Source organism: Macrobrachium rosenbergii, chromosome 9, assembly GCF_040412425.1.
Source record: "Macrobrachium rosenbergii isolate ZJJX-2024 chromosome 9, ASM4041242v1, whole genome shotgun sequence".
NCBI classification, from domain to species: Eukaryota; Metazoa; Arthropoda; class Malacostraca; order Decapoda; family Palaemonidae; genus Macrobrachium; species Macrobrachium rosenbergii.
In genome coordinates, this window is record NC_089749.1 from 21,537,485 (window position 1) to 21,555,161 (window position 17,677).

At 34.1% G+C, this 17,677-nt stretch overlaps 1 protein-coding gene across 1 annotated transcript in view; it reads left to right on the forward strand.

Annotated features, from left to right (window-relative positions):
- The first annotated feature begins 8,509 nt into the window (after positions 1 to 8,509).
- Positions 8,510 to 17,677, forward strand: part of LOC136841561 (sphingomyelin phosphodiesterase-like) — a 15,008-nt gene continuing 5,840 nt past the window's right edge. The window contains exons 1-9 of the mRNA XM_067108544.1: positions 8,510 to 8,727; positions 11,407 to 11,529; positions 12,115 to 12,341; positions 12,936 to 13,100; positions 13,473 to 13,590; positions 14,117 to 14,229; positions 14,697 to 14,869; positions 15,448 to 15,639; positions 17,074 to 17,244. Of these exons, the coding sequence (XP_066964645.1) occupies positions 8,673 to 8,727; positions 11,407 to 11,529; positions 12,115 to 12,341; positions 12,936 to 13,100; positions 13,473 to 13,590; positions 14,117 to 14,229; positions 14,697 to 14,869; positions 15,448 to 15,639; positions 17,074 to 17,244 (1,337 nt within the window). The 5' untranslated portion in view covers positions 8,510 to 8,672. The remainder of the gene's footprint in view (positions 8,728 to 11,406; positions 11,530 to 12,114; positions 12,342 to 12,935; positions 13,101 to 13,472; positions 13,591 to 14,116; positions 14,230 to 14,696; positions 14,870 to 15,447; positions 15,640 to 17,073; positions 17,245 to 17,677) is intronic.

A 17,677-nucleotide genomic window follows, 5' to 3' on the forward strand; every position in this document is an offset into this window, starting at 1 on the left:
TACATATAAATATATATAGATATATATATATATATATATATATATATATATATATATATATATATTATAAATATATATATTTATATATTTATGTATATATATATATACATATAGTTTTACATTTACCTATAATAATGTATGTATAGAAACAAATGAATTTAAGCGAACTATAAACAGAAAATTAAAAAAAAGAGAGAAATTGTGTAAATCACCGCAAAATAACGACGTGGGTCAGTTACCTGAAAAATTTGATAATGATCTTAATTTCTGTTTGTGATTTATGCATAAAACCTGGAACAATAGAAACTGGTGCTAAAAAGTGTTATCCCTCAGAGTCTTAGCCAATTGTGTGGGATGAGGGTGCTAGCCCCTGTCCTTCTCCACCCTGGTTGTGACCAGCAACAGTCAACTGACTATCAGGAGTCAAGCTTGGGACATCTTGCAGGTCTGGGGAGTCTGTCATTTTCTTAGCAGGATTATGTGAAAATCAAAGAGCAGATTTATCCACTTATCCATTACAGGATATATGTTTGGATATCTAAACTTGAAAGTAAGGCATAAGTTTGGATATCTAAACCTGTAATTAAGATATAAGTTTGGATATCTAAACCTGAAAGTAAGGTATCAATGTGGATATCTAAACTTGTAATTAAGATATAACTTTGGATATCTAAACCTGAAAGTAAGTTAGAAGTTTGGATATCTAATCCTGAAAGTAAGGTATAAGTTTTGATATCTAAACCTGAAAGTAAGGTATAAGTTTGGATGTCTAAACCTGAAAGTAAGTTAGAAGTTTGGATATCTAATCCTGAAAGTAAGGTATAAGTTTTGATATCTAAACCTGTAATTAAGATATAACTTTGGATATCTAAACCTGAAAGTAAGTTAGAAGTTTGGATATCTAATCCTGAAAGTAAGGCATAAGTTTGGATATCTAAACCTGTAATTAAGATATAAGTTTGGATATCTAAACCTGAAAGTAAGGTATCAATGTGGATATCTAAACTTGTAATTAAGATATAACTTTGGATATCTAAACCTGAAAGTAAGTTAGAAGTTTGGATATCTAATCCTGAAAGTAAGGTATAAGTTTTGATATCTAAACCTGAAAGTAAGGTATAAGTTTGGATGTCTAAACCTGAAAGTAAGTTAGAAGTTTGGATATCTAATCCTGAAAGTAAGGTATAAGTTTTGATATCTAAACCTGTAATTAAGATATAACTTTGGATATCTAAACCTGAAAGTAAGTTAGAAGTTTGATATCTAATCCTGAAAGTAAGGCATAAGTTTGGATATCTAAACCTGTAATTAAGATATAAGTTTGGATATCTAAACCTGAAAGTAAGGTATCAATGTGGATATCTAAACTTGTAATTAAGATATAACTTTGGATATCTAAACCTGAAAGTAAGTTAGAAGTTTGGATATCTAATCCTGAAAGTAAGGTATAAGTTTTGATATCTAAACCTGAAAGTAAGGTATAAGTTTGGATGTCTAAACCTGAAAGTAAGTTAGAAGTTTGGATATCTAATCCTGAAAGTAAGGTATAAGTTTTGATATCTAAACCTGTAATTAAGATATAACTTTGGATATCTAAACCTGAAAGTAAGTTAGAAGTTTGGATATCTAATCCTGAAAGTAAGGCATAAGTTTGGATATCTAAACCTGTAATTAAGATATAAGTTTGGATATCTAAACCTGAAAGTAAGGTATCAATGTGGATATCTAAACTTGTAATTAAGATATAACTTTGGATATCTAAACCTGAAAGTAAGTTAGAAGTTTGGATATCTAATCCTGAAAGTAAGGTATAAGTTTGGATATCTAAACCTGGAATTTTGTTAGCTGTGTCTTGTTATTGCCAAAGACGTGCATTTCAGGAAAACGAAAGCTTCTTGCTGTTTGTGGAAGAAAACGTAAACGACATCGAGTACCTTGACTATTTGCTGTTTAGACACTTTAGTAATGCGAAGAAATCTTTAACAAGCTGAGTTATGTATATGTACTATAAGAAAAAAAGATGATGATGATGATGATTATTGTTATTATTATTAAATTATTATTATTATTATTATTATTATTATTACAAACTAAACCATAATATTGTTTCAGAAATAAAATACTAGAAGCCCAGTACAGAAAATGAAATTGAGAGGTCAAGAATAACTTATGAAAAGAGAAGACCATTTATAACTTTGTATAGCTATGTACAAAAGACAATTTGTAGTGATGAATGTTCCATTTTTAGTTTTATTTTTCCTTGTTTGCTGATAAGAGGAGAAAATGGAAATAAATATTGATGATTTAGAATTGCTTTGAATACGTTTATGACATTTGTCTTCTACACGAGATTCCTCATATTGGATCAGCAAAGGAAATGTTGCATTCAGAAATAATTGAGGATAATTATGTGAAAATTTTTAACAGTGGAATTTAAAAAAAATGTGTAAGTGAAAGTATATACGCATACACACGCATTCACAGACAATCGTAAATATATATATACTGTATATATATATAAATATATATATATATATATATATATATATATATATATATATATATATATATATAAATATTTACTTATTTACTTACATATATGAATATACAAGCATATATATAATATAGTATATTTATACATGTACATAAATATATATAAAGAGTATATATATACAGTATACATATATATAGTATGTATATATACATATATGTAAATATATATATATATACACATATATATATGTGTATATATATATGTGTGTGTGTGTATATACTGTATATTTACGAGTGTGTGTCAGTCTGTGCATGCGTGTGTGTATATATGTACATTTTTATATATATTTCTTTATATATGTATGTATAAATATGTGATATATACATACAAATATATGCCATATATATATATATATATATATATATATATATATATATATATATATATATATATATATATGTATATATATATTTTTGTATATATATATATACAAAAATATATATGTCATTTAAGCATATTTTCTCTCTTATGAAATTTCTATTAAAGCTAGTGGCATTGTTCTCAGATAGTATCTTTTTATCAAGACTTAGGATCAGTCTATACTTCGTTTTCTCTTCATGTAAGCTTCCCAGGAATAAATAAAAATCATTCACGATTCTGTCCACTGACTTGCTTATTCTAGTCGACGGAGGAAACGGTCCCTCGACTAGAATAAGTAAGTAGCTGAAAAGAACCGTGAATAATTTTTTTTCCTTATTCATGAGCTTTCCTGAAGAGAAAATTAATAACTGTAGACTGATTCAGAGTCTTGATAAAAAGATACTATCTGTGAATTAATGCCTTTAACTTCAATAGAAATTACATAAGAGAGATAATATGCCTAAATAGCACACACCCACACACACACATATATATATATATATATATATATATATATATATATATATATATATATATATATATATATATATATATATATACACATATATATACACATGTATAAACGCTTCATAAAAAGACAGTATCATCGAATAATGCCATTAACTTCAATTGAATATATATACATATACACACACATATACTGTATATATATATATATATATATATATATATATATATATATATATATATATATATATATATATATATATATATATATAGTCTTTATAAAAAGATAGTATCTATGAACAATGCCATTACCTTCAACAGAAATTATATATATATATATATATATATATATATATATATATATATATATATATATATATATATATATATATATATTCTTTATGTAACTGTGTCTTCAGATATTTTGTAACGCTGCAGACAAAATATCTGAAGACACAGCTACGTAAGAGTATAACCTTCCCAGCGCGAACACGTGCCTCTAGCAAAGGTTTCTTATCGAGTCAAACGCCATGTGTCGAATTCCCACAGGCTAACGAGGTTAGAAAGTACTGAAAAGGTCACACACAGAAAAGCAACGTAAAACTTCCTCGCTTTTTTTTTTTTTATTAGACGAGAAATTCTCACCAGAAGGTTTTTGGGTATTAACTGAACTTCGAGGATTCAATAAATACACAGCTGATATTCTTTATAATTAATCTTTATTTATATGTGACATCTTAAGCTAATTCTATTACTCATGGCAGCTCGTGAGGATTTTAATCCGTTTCTCTTGTGTCGAAATACACGAGAGAGAGAGAGAGAGAGAGAGAGAGAGAGAGAGAGAGAGAGAGAGAGAGAGAGAGAGTATGTTTTACATGAAGGACACCTTGAAAGGATCCTTGAAAACATCTGTTGTTGTTGTTGAGAGAGAGAGAGAGAGAGAGAGAGAGAGAGAGAGAGAGAGAGAGAGAGAGAGAGAGAGAGAGAGAGAGAAATATTTGTTAGCAATCCACTGCTTTAATCATTCACCATAAATAAGAAGAATAAAAGGCTTTACATATACTGTATATCAGTTTATGTTTATGCGGGGTGGAGTTATTATTATTATTATTATTATTATTATTATTATTATTATTATTATTATTATTATTATTATTATTATTATTATTATTATTATACTGACACCGAATAACTTGAACAATTTCGGAGTTAGGGATTTGAAATTTTTATCACAGTAGGACCAATATGGGGAAACGAAAGTACCAAAGTACCACCTAATTTCCTGCAGCACTCCCTTCTCCTACGCCCAACAAACACCTCACCCTCTTCCAAGAACAATAAACCAAAAAGAAATCTTACGGTCTGTTTCTACAATATTCAAGTTGACTTCCCAAACACAAAACTACCAAAATGTCCTAAAAAATTGTAACCGGAATGGGTTCGAATCCTTCCAGGGAAGGAGAATCTCTTCATTTATTTCCTACGGCATTTCGAGGCTTTCAAAAGAGATTGTGACAAAATGTGTCAGGAAAATTAGAAGGTAGAATTAGAGAATGTTACGAAATAAAAGGAGCTGATAGAATGGCTTCAGTAATTAGTGGAGTTATTTTTCCTTTATTATTATTATTATTATTATTATTATTATTATTATTATTATTATTATTATTCAGAAGATGAACCCTGTTCATATGGAACAAGCCCACCATAGGGGCCACTGACTCAAAATTCAAGCTTCCAAAGAATATGGTGTTCATTAGGAAGAAGTAAAAGAAGGTAAAGGGAAATACAGAAAGAAAACATCTCGCTTATTAAAAAAAGAAAAAATAAATTAATAGATTGATAAAAATATTGACAACTATAGACACTAATGCTGTCCTGACAGATACTGTCGTCATCACCATCAAAAAATGCACTGTCATCATTACCACAGTCATTCATCAGTCATCCCGGAGACATGCCTGTGAGAAGACCCAGTTTCTGTATACTATCCAGCCAGTTTGTTCTCTTGATTTTTATCAATAGCATTATCAGTAGAAGATAAAATACCCATGAAGTGAAATTTGTGTTCTTATTTTAGTCTTTCTCCACATTTTTCCATACGAGCAATTTACAAAATGCGTATGAGTGGGTATATAACAAATGAATTGATAAAAAAAATTTTCCTAGATAGTGACCCGCAAGGGTTTTAACCTGGTATGTATCCACCTTTGCGGCGTGTTTAGTACAAGCCCGTTGGGGATTACCGTGAAAACATAAACAAAAGGCTGTAGATACCATAAAGAGAATGACCCCCAAGAAATATTAGTCCCAGATAACGACCCCCGAACTTTGCTGGGGGTCACTATCTAGGAAAGCACCCAAATTTCACTTGATGGGATTTTATCTCCTGTTATCAGGTGGAGCGTGAATGTCAGCCGATGGCACAAATCAAATTAGACAGACGTAAGAAAAGGAAAGCAGAGATAATGTCAGAAAATGGCTGAAATTTTGAGAGAAAAAAAAAAAAAAAAAAAAAAAATAAAAAAAATTGATAAACAGGTAATGAGACGAATGAAATGAACGTAAATACTGCTGAATACTATACTATCTGCAGAAGTAACTTTTGTCTCAAATCCTTGAAGCTGAGAAAATAGATAAATAAATAAATAGATAAATAAGTAACCAGCAAACATAAATTAGGTTTCAGAAGGCCCAGTTTGTCTTCTGTAGATGTGTTGTCATGCTGACCTCTCTGGCTATAGTTTTTTTTTGACAGCAGCAAAAAAAAAAAAAAAAAATGTCAGCAGAGGGTCGTTTTTTGTCATTTTTTATCACATAAATATGTTACCAGGCTGCATCCCTTAATCATATTCCCCTTAGTAATCTTTTTTTTCTTAATTTTCACTCACTATTTTTTGTGATGCATGAACTAGTAAAATCACTCTTCAGATTAGATATGCCAGGAACGCCCTCTGTTATTCAGAGTCGATGACGTTGCCCGCAGCCATTGCCTTCTTTCGAGGGCTTAACTGGCGAACGCATGCTCTAGAACTTGACAACATACAACCAAGGCCCTTTAAATATATTCTATATTTGAAGGACCTTGCATGCAACCACAAAGTTAAGCATATCTTAGTTTAACCAGACCACTGAGCTGATTAACAGCTCTCCTAGGGTTGGCCAGAAGGATTAGACTAATTTTACGTGGCTAAAAACCAACTGGTTACCTAGCAACGGGACCTACAGCTTATTGTGGAATCCGAACCACATTATGACGAGAAATTAATTTCTATCACCAGAAATAAATTCCTTTAATTCTTCATCGGCCGGTCGGAGACTCGAACGCTGGGCCAACAGCGTGCTAGCCGAGAGCTCTACCCACCCCTCCAAAGAAGAACTGCATGCAACTACAAATGCATACACACGCACACATACAAATACCCACAAAGCGCATGTACATGCACATACATATACACTCACATACATGTATATATATATATATATATATATATATATATATATATATATATATATATATATATATATATATATATATATATATATATATATATATATATATATATATGTGTGTGTGTGTGTGTGTGTTTGTGTGTGTGTTGTGTGTTTGTGTGCATTTGATCTAAATATAGACGATGGCCTTAAACACGACAATAAAAGTAATGAAAACAAGGCTAAGATAACTATGAAAATGCTAATGTAGTCACGAAGGCAGTATATAACAGAAGACCGTGTGAGTCAGCGAACGATAAAGAAAACGGAATAGCTGAATAAAGTGCATAGAAAACGTGGAATGAGATTTTCAGAGGACCTGTCAATCATTATGAGATAACGGGCGTTGCTCATCGGTCTGTTTTGCAGAGGAAATTCAGCTAAATTCAGGCAGTTAGAAATAAAGCCTTGGAATTTAAACGCTCATGATGTCACCAGATTCTGATAAGAAAAAGAGGCTGGGGAACTGGGGTCCACAGTTATAACGAAGTATTTAATAATAATAATAATAATAATAATAATATATTTCAGTAACCTGCTGTAATACTTTATAATAAGGAATTTCTACTGTAAGAAATATGCTGCTTCATCCATCGAAATATGAACGTTGGACAATTATTAACTAAAACTGATGTGCAGAAAAAGCGAATTATTAGAAGAAATTGAGAAAACTCAGTATAAAATCAATTCGCAAAATGCAGCCATTTTATTCAACAAAACTCGCCTCAAAGAGGGACTTCTTCTTTCGTAATAATAATAATAATAATAATAATAATAATAATAATAATAATAATAATAATAATAATAATAATAATCTCTAAAGGCCTAGCGTTAACAGTGAGTTTTGACCTTCCATCTCCGAATAAAAAAAAAGATTGGAAAAATAATGTTAACTCAAATGCCAATGAAAAAGATTACTGAAACTTGCAATAAAAGTTATAGATTTTTGTGTTATTTATTTTTACATATTATTATTACTCTATAGTAGCATAGTGAAGATGATGGATGGCAAACTTGCGCACTTTCTCCATTGGTATTTGTTATTATTACGAGCTTGTTGGCGTGCGCTATGCGCGCTGGAACCCGGCGCTGCTGTCTCCCCTACCTACCCCGTCCCCACCAAGGGCGGACAAACAGGTTTAAAGGAGGAGGGTGGATGTCTCCTCTACCCTCCCGTTCCCCTACCTACCCCGTCTCCACCCGGGGCAGACAAACTGTTTGCAGGGGGTGGGTGGCTGTTTCATGTTTCCCCTACTGTCACCTGGGGGAGGACAAATAAGATCCACTCGGATTTTATTATTATTATTATTATTATTATTATTATTATTATTAGAAGCAAGAAGAACCTCTTTTAAACATTTTCTTTTAAATATTGAGAAGACAATATAAAATTAACTCTTATGATGCAGCCATCCTTTTCAACAGGATATTATTATTATTATTATTATTGTTATTATTATTATTATTATTATTATTATTATTATTATTATTATTATTATTATTATTATTATTATTATTGCTGACACCAGGCAGCTAAGGTTAGTCTGCAGATTGAGTTTTCTCACGTGGCAAGGTATTTTAAACCCATCGCCCCAACTCTCCACTGTTTTCGAATGATAATTTCACAATTTTATCAGTACACTAGTCTGGCAAAACCAACATGTCACGTTGCATGATATCATAACCCAGTTGATAAGCCCTGGGAACCACCATTTTTCGAGTTTATTCTGGTTTATTCTTCCACTAGTTAACCGCGCGCCAAAATGTCGTGGACTGACCCCTTTTCGCGCCAGTAGCCAGCATGAAGTATTCGCGGACGACAACGTTGCTTCTTCTTCTTGGAAGCTTCCTCCTGGGTAATGTGACCGGCATTGTTTGAAAGACTCCTTTTTATTTCATTCTCTTGACCTTCTCTTCCATTTGTATTATTATTTTAATATTCTCCATTGCCTTCTTTGTTTTATTTCGTTTGTATCCGTGGATCTGTTCATGTTTGAGAGTATTTGTTTTTTAGTTTTTTCCGAGTCTTTTCAGTGTGAAGAGTAATGTCTCCTGAAACTACGGAACCAGCCTTGCTTGATGCTGTTTATAACTCGGCCATTAGCCTATGCGTGTCCTATTTGTTTCTGTATGTTAAAGTAACGTGGATATTTTTACATCTTAAAAATACTAGTTTTGCCTTTAAACGCCTTATTATTATTCAGGGAGATGCCTCTTGAAATCAGCCTAAGAATTTGTCAGAAAGTAATATCAATATGTGACCTAGCACTGAATATTCAGTTCTTTAAGCACCAGTGTGATGCTCTATACTAATACCCTGTTTTGCTAAAACACCATAAAAAGAATAATATTTTCAGTTCCTCAAATCATTTTATTAGAATAACCTTTAGTACATAATTTAGTTGGATATGGATTTCAGTGCAACAAACATACATACAATCAAATTTATATATATATATATATATATATATATATATATATATATATATATACACATGTAATTGTAATAGCCACAATGCCCTCTTAACTTCTCGAATTCTTCGCGCTTTTTTGGATATGCTTGTCACTACAAAGCCGTAAGATCCAAGCGCAAGAAATTGAAGAGACTGTGATGCCCGGTCGTGGGAAACGAACCCGCGACGGGCCATCACAGTCTCTTCAATTTCTTGCGCTTGGATCTTATGGCTTTGTAGTGACAAGCATATCCACGACCGGGCATCACAGTCTCTTCAGTTTCTTGCGCTTGGATCTTACGGCTTTGTAATGACAAGCATATCCAAAAAAGCGCGAAGAATTCGAGAAGTTAAGAGGGTATTGTGGCTATTACAATTACATATGTATCTGGAAAAAGTGACCAGTAGATTCTACATATGCATACATATATGTATACAGTATATATATATATATATATATATATATATATATATATATATATATATATATATATATATATATATTTTGTGTGCATGTATGTATGTATGTATGTATATTTTGCTAAAATACCTAAAAATAATATTTTCAGTCGCCGAAATTATTACTAGAATAACCATTAGTACATAATTAAGTTGGAAATGGATTTCAATGCAACAAACTTACGCACAATCAAATATACTCATATATATATGTGTGTGTGTGTATTTATATATATATATATATATTTGTGTGTATATATGTATGTGTATATATATATATATATATATATATATATATATATATATATATATATATATATATATATATGCATAAGGAAGTACGAGGAGCTTTTATGCCAATGGCCTCTGGTACATCTTGATAGCCACGCAACCTCGCACCGACCAGACTCATCATTACATACCTTCACTGACCTTACCAATATCGTTGAAGCCAGCCTGTTCTAAAATAACTGAACGTGTCCTAGATACGTATCAGGAAACACCCTAAAAGCAAGCTATAAAAGGTGCCCTAGAAACCTACTAGAAAATGCCCTAGGTGCATGTTTATTTAGTGAAAGCTTAATTTTGAGAAGAGTGTAGGTTCTCTCGACGGGGCTATCAATAATTCCCTCCGTGACCTTCGCTTATCTAGAATTCGGATAAGATCTGAAATTAGATGAGACATTTTGCTTGACAGAGAGAGAGAGAGAGAGAGAGAGAGAGAGAGAGAGAGAGAGAGAGAGAGAGAGAGAGAGAGAAGAACCAGCCAAGGTTAAAACCACTTCATGAGAAACAACGCTGATGTTGATTATCTTTTGTGTTTTTCTCCCATCGTAACGAGAAAACAAAAGGTCCGGATACACTGCCTTGTGGTACGCCAGTTGTTTGTTTCCCGTCGATGAACTTCGTCTATATTTCTTTGTTACTTTAGTTTTCTTGATGAGTAAAAAAAATAATTAAAAGTCTCAATGTTCTGTTTATTTGTCCGGAGAACAAGATGAAGCACTTACAGTAACTTGGTTATTGGCCATGTTTATTTTAGAGTTGCTGTTCTAATGACGGTATGTCTTTGAGGTTAATTTTTTATCTTGTAAAGTTCGGAGTCATAGTTATGTTAATTTTATACATATATAAATACATACATACATACATACATACATACATACTTATAGATATATATATAATTATATATATATACTGTATATATATATAATATATATATATATATATATATATATATATATATATATATATATATATATATATATATATATATATATATATATGTATGTATCTAAGATTTATTGGTTAACCCAAGTGAGATATCACGGGAAGGAAACGAAATGGTCTAGCAGCACTAGCTTGTTGAAAAAAAATCCATGGTTCCTTTGTGTTCATCTAAGCATGTACCTGGTCGGTAGTCAACTACAGCAGCTCAAAGCCAGGTTGTCAAGAGATCATGAAAAGAGCAACCCCACCCCCACCAAAAAATGTTTGCAAAGAGCAGAAACGGTTGGTTTAAAAAACAGACAAGGTATCAGTCACTGCCACACTCATCAAGGAATTGTTACTGGCGTCAGACCTTGAAGGATTCACCTTGAAGTATTCGTTCTTCTCCTCTAGGATCTGCGTCGCAGTTCCTCGAGACCAAGGCAGAGAATTTCCTGGAGGCTGTCCTTCGTCATGAGTTCAGCAAGGCGTTTGAAACTGGGGCCGTTAGTCCCATACTCAAAGAAGTTTCTCGAAGTAAGTCATTCTGCCCCTCAAGAGCAGATTAGATGGCATGCCTGACTGCCCTTCATTGTGAAATGTTGCTATTTTTATCATTATTTTACTCATCTTAAGAACACTTATACTCAAGATATATTCAAGTATTTAGATTGTATGATTTTTATCACATCACCATGACATTTTTTATTCAGAAACGTTAAGCTAGAAGTTTCATTTAATATCCACTTGCTCTGCACAGCTCGTCACTGAAGTCAGAGACAGATAGCTCTGTCGATGGTTTGAGTCCACCCGGTAACTTTCACTTATCAATTGTAATTCCCCTCGATATTATTTCTGAGGTAGAGTGAATCGGATACTAAATGACATTCGGGGCTTAATGTGTGTTAGGATGTTTGTTTACAATGAAAAAACTCCTCATTCCCGCATGTAAACATTAATTCATGTATATATTCAACAAGGAAATGTTTCTCCATTGAAGAGCTTTCCACAATTATAATTCATCATATCCTTGGCCCTAAAACAGTATCTTCCCTACTCCTAGACCCTCGGTCTCCTGACCTCAATGAAATTTCCCCCTTCTTATTCTTACACTCCCTACAGAGCTAGACCTAGAGAACATGCTGACACAGACCTCCCAGTGGGACTCCAAAACCCAGGTCTACGATCCGCTTCTCTGCTCTCTCTGCAGTTCGGGTGTTGCTGAGATCATCCACTTAATAGAGTCTGGGTCAGACCCGTTAACCGTCATGGATGCCCTAATTAACCTGTGCGTTGACTTGGGTATCTCTAACGAGCCCTTTTGCTACGGGGTCATCAGCGAGGTGGAAGTGAGTCTTCAAGGTCCTTCAATTGTGACTGAGATTTGTCTATATTTTCAAGATTATATATATTTGTGTGGTGTAGAAACAGACTTTCATAGCTAGCCACCCAGTACGTCACTATAATGAGTCCATGCCAGCCCCATGCCTATATGAACATATAAGATTTATCGGATTGTCTGATTGACTGGCTAAATTGATCTGCTTGGTGTAACAACATCTAAAGTCATAAACACTGACCCTGACCAGTAAAATACCTGTAAAATACCAACATCCTTGAAATCTGGTTCTCACTGAGACTCAGGAACCACCAAAGCAAATAAGGTCTAGGGGACAGTTCTGTGAAAGATTATTAAACTCCAATATCAATTTCATGTCTGGAGATTCTTTTCCATCTTTGAATTTTATGTTGACACCAATGGCAGAAAGCATCCTAGCGTCAGGGCTCAAAAAAAGGCCTCTGTTCCAAAATGTTTAATCAAAATCTCAATACATATAAATGTCAGTGCAAAGCAACCTTATATGATGCTTCTCAGTTCTGACTTAATACCCTCAACTTCTTTACCAGACTTGACAAAATGTATTTTTTCTCTCACTTCGTAGCCACATCTCCTCTGGATCTTGGAAAACCGCCACATGACTGGGAAGGACGTCTGTGGCATGGTCCTTGTAGGATTCGGCTGTAACACTGACAATCCTGAGAGGCAGTGGGAGGTTCAGATCCCAGATGGGCCAAAACCACCTGTTGTAGATCCTGTGCTACCACCTGTGAGTTAATATTAATTACTATTGAGCGTTGCTATCAGTCTCAAGTGTCACTTGAGATTGTGAGGGTTAGTTCTAAATCAAATCGGTAATATGAATAGTTTTATTTTAAGTATTGTCAGTTATGTAAGATTTCATATGATTTATCACAAATAAGATAAATATTTTCTTCTTGGGTCTGAGAGATATCAAGTAATACAAAACAAGTGTTGTTCCCAGAAAGATTTCTATTTTCCTAAGTAATTTCACTAAATAATATCAACACATACTACGTTACAATTCAACTATGAGCTGTTCATCATGAAAAATGCTTTCTTTTTATAGCCAAAGCTTCTTTATATCAAATGTCTGTTTTGCTCCATTTCCTCACAAAAGGAAGGCTCACCTACTATGAAGATCTTACATTTAGCTGACACCCATTTCGACCCCGAATACCTACCAGGAAGTAACGCTGAGTGTAAAGAAAAGTACTTCTGCTGTCGGGCAGAGAGTGGTGAGTACTTTTCTCTGAAGTAGGAATAATTTCAATGTATTGTTGAATTAGAAGTAGGCAGTCCGCTACTCATCTATGTCTAAAGAAAGCAGGTCAAAGGGCTTGCTCAGTCCATTACCTCTACATTTCTTAAACCGTTTCATACTCGTATTTCTAAAAGACATATATATCATTGTTTAACAGGTGAATGAGTCTGATTTGGGCAGGCAGTCTTTTCTTAGTATTTTCACCACAGAAAAAGACCCAGTTTAAGGAAGTCAGTGTTCAGGATTCTATCTACAAGAAGGTTTTCATATCTCAATATTCCAAGTAGTTTCCACATGTCAATAAAAAATTCCATGTTTCGTGGTGGAAGGTCCATTTGGCGTTGAATACTTTGGTTTCCATGCACTGTCTAAAGACATTCTCCCTCACACCTTGCATGAAGTGCGCGACAGAAACCTAATTTCCTTAAAACATCTTGCTTTCCATAGGTTCTGTTTATTGGTTTTCTATGCCAATGAATGATATATCCTGCTTTCCATAGGTCCTCTGGATAGACCAGAAGCAGCAGCTGGAAAATGGGGTGACTACCGTAACTGCGATGCTCCACAGTGGCTTCTGCAAGCCACATATGATCACATTAAGGCTACTCATACGGTGAGTAACTCTAATATTTTCTTGGAGTCTGTGATAAGGTTCTGGAATTAGGAATGAAGTAGCAGGTGACTTCACTTGTCATTTGCCCCAGTGAATCCCACAGAATGCAGTTGAGTTTTCGACTTAGAAACAAGGGGCCTATATATGAAAAATTCAAGTTATCAAAGGAAGGTCTAAAGTGTCTTGTTTTACAATAGTGTCACGGAAATGTTTTCTCATTTTAAGTAAGTTTGGAAATGTTCATTAGGGCTAATAGGCATTGTCTTTTGTTAGCAGCCCTAATTCTTCGATCTCTTTGCTATGATTATCATCAGTGCTTATTTATCCTCTTGTGGTCCGAAACCCATACCAGTTTTCTCCATCCACTTCTTTCCTATCATTATTACCTTTTCTTTGGATCTTTTGTGCTTTTCTTTCCCTCATCTTGCTTTGTTTCTTTTCCAGTGTCTTATGTTTCACCTTTCCAGGATATAGACTTCATCATCTGGACAGGGGATCTGATTCCACACATCATCTGGAACACCACCCGCGAGAGAAACCTGGAAATGATTCGTGAAAGCGTTCAGATGGTTGTGGACAACTTTCCAGGAATCCCGGTATTTCCTGCTATTGGGAACCACGAATCTCATCCTGTAAATACGTGAGTGGTTGAAATCTTTGATCTTGGATCTGGTCCTGGGCTTAAGGTTTGATTCTTCCTCCCAGCATAGAAGTCATGACTACAGGGTACAGGAGATGATAATGATAACCCTGATTCACAGATTTTATGTTTTCCAGAATTGTGGACGTGTAAGTTGTAATTTTGATGCTGAATTCAGCCAGATATATAATCCCATTTCATTTTACAGTTAACTTCTTGTCATGTGAGTTGACAACCGGTTGTACCAGAGGATCAAACAATATAAGACTAAATTTGAATTCATCATTGAAAGAAGATTGGCTTACAGAGCGCTGAACCAATATCTGTATTACTTCACAAATTAACCTACTTTGATAAAATTAGCAAGATGTTATGTTATATAGCTAACATAAACATAATTTGGATCTTTCCTAGATAATGACCCCAAGCAAAGTTCAGGGCTTGTACTAAACACGCCGCAAAGGTGGATACGTACCGGGTTAAAACTCTTGGGGGTTACTATCTAGGAAAGATGCCACATTCTAATTCCACCATATATAATGACTGCAAACGGAACTGAGTACAACGCCTTATTTCAGTTTCCCACAACCTTATATTGACAACGAGTTTGACATCTCTTGGCTTTATGACGAAATCACAACCCTCTGGGCTACCTGGCTGCCGAAGGACGTTGCTGAGAGCGTCGCCTATTCAGCCTATTACTCGACTCTCATCAAGCCAGGACTGAGGGTCTTGTCCATTAATTCCAACTACTGCTATGGCTTCAACTGGTATGTGGGTTTTATCCTTTTTTTTATTATTATTTGTTGAGAGAGTTTAGCTTTAGTATCCACCGTTTTTAAATTTTGTTGTTTTCTGTAAAAGAAAACTATTGTGCCGGCTTTGTCTGTCCGTCCGCACTTTTTCTGTCCGCCCTCAGATCTTAAAAACTGCTGAGGCTAGAGGGCTGCAGATAGGTATGTTGATCATCCACCCTCGAATCATCAAACATACCAAACTGCAGCCCTCTAGCCTCAGTAGTTTGTACTTTATTTAAGGTTAAAGTTAGCCATGATCGTGCTTCTGGCAAGGATATAGGGCAGGCCACTACCGGGCCGTGGTTAAAGTTTCATAGGCCGCGGCCAATTCGGCATTATACCGAGGCCGCCGAAAGATAGATCTATTTTCGGTGGCCTTGATTATAAGCTGTACAGAAAACTCGATCGCGCCGAAGAATATTCGGCGCATTTAAAACTTGTTTCCTTCTAAGTTCTTGTAATAATGATTCAAGACTTTCATAGTAAGGGTAAACATTTTGTTCTAAATAACTCAGAATTTTAATATTTTCAGTCTTTACCAGTAATCTATGCTAAAGCAGTTATGATTTTGACGATTTTGTCTATTGTGAAATTTTATTCATTAATGATTTAACCTCATCATACACATTGCTCTGAAACCTAAGAAAAAAAATAGCTTTAGATACTTAAGGTTACAACTGTGACGACATGGATTCAGTTACTCAAGTTAATCATGTAGTCAGTTTTAGATTTCCCCGTTGACTGCCATTCTGATTGGCAAGCATGAGTCACTGAATCTTTATTTGAGTTTCAGGCAGCTCATTTACACTGACATAGTTCCAGGTAGCCAGAGCACTTGTTCCTTTGTGATAACTGAGCCTTCAAGTTATTCAGTCCCTTCATGAATTATAGGCAGTTTCATTATAATGATGATGAACAGCAGCACCAACATGCAGTAAATGTACCTCGCTGTCGAACTTCTCAGCTCCAGAGGTCCTTTGTTCCTCAACCGTTGGACTGTGGAACAGCCTCCCAGAGGATGTCTTGCAGCTGAAACTTTAGAAGTTTGAGCGAAAATGCAGTGCATCACTACCCTAATACTCTTCTTCTTGCATGTTAATACATTTTTATCTATTTATCTATTTATTATTATTTTTTTTTAATAAGTGGGATCTCTTCTTTCTGTTTTTCGCTTTACTTCCTCTTACTTCTTCCTAATAAGCACCATATTCTTTGGAAGCTGGAATTTCAAGTCAGTGGCCCCTGTGGGCTTGTTCCATATGAATAGGTTTCATCTACTGAATAATAATAATAATAAAAATAATAATAATAATAATAATAATAATAATAATAATAATAATAATAATAATAATAATAATAATAATAATAATATGGCAATCAAGCTAATGAACCTTTCACAAACTGTAGGTGGATTCTTTACGATGATGTCGATCCGGGCGCTGAGCTGGACTGGATGGCAAAACAACTGAAGGCTGCTGAGGAAGCTGGGGAGAAAGTGTACCTCATCAGCCACATCCCTCCAGGCCACAACGACTGCACAAAGACTTGGAGTCACCAGTATAACCGTATAGTCTTGAGGTAACATAACCTTCTCGTTTACGTCTGGTTAGCTTTCTTGTATTTTCTGAGGTTCCCAAAAGAACTCAAATAAGCAGATTGTGGTAAATTTATCTATTTGTTATAGCCAGTTTATGGTACTGATTGCAATAACACTGTTACCAACCATTCAGCCGGGTCGTTTTCTTTCATAGTTGTCAAATACTTTTGTTTAGCGTAAAAATTCTTGATATTTTCGTTGTTTTTAGAACTATGGGGGAAGAGAAATGCTTTATTCTTACAAAGATATTTAGGCCTTTTAAATCTTGTACAGTTTTTATAACAGAAATAAAAGGTAAGGATGTTAATTTCTCTCTCAATGAACTCTTTTTATTGATTCTTAGGAATGGACAACCTCTAATATTACAATTTCAACTTTGATTATCTGTAGGATAGGAAAACTGTGGACAAATAC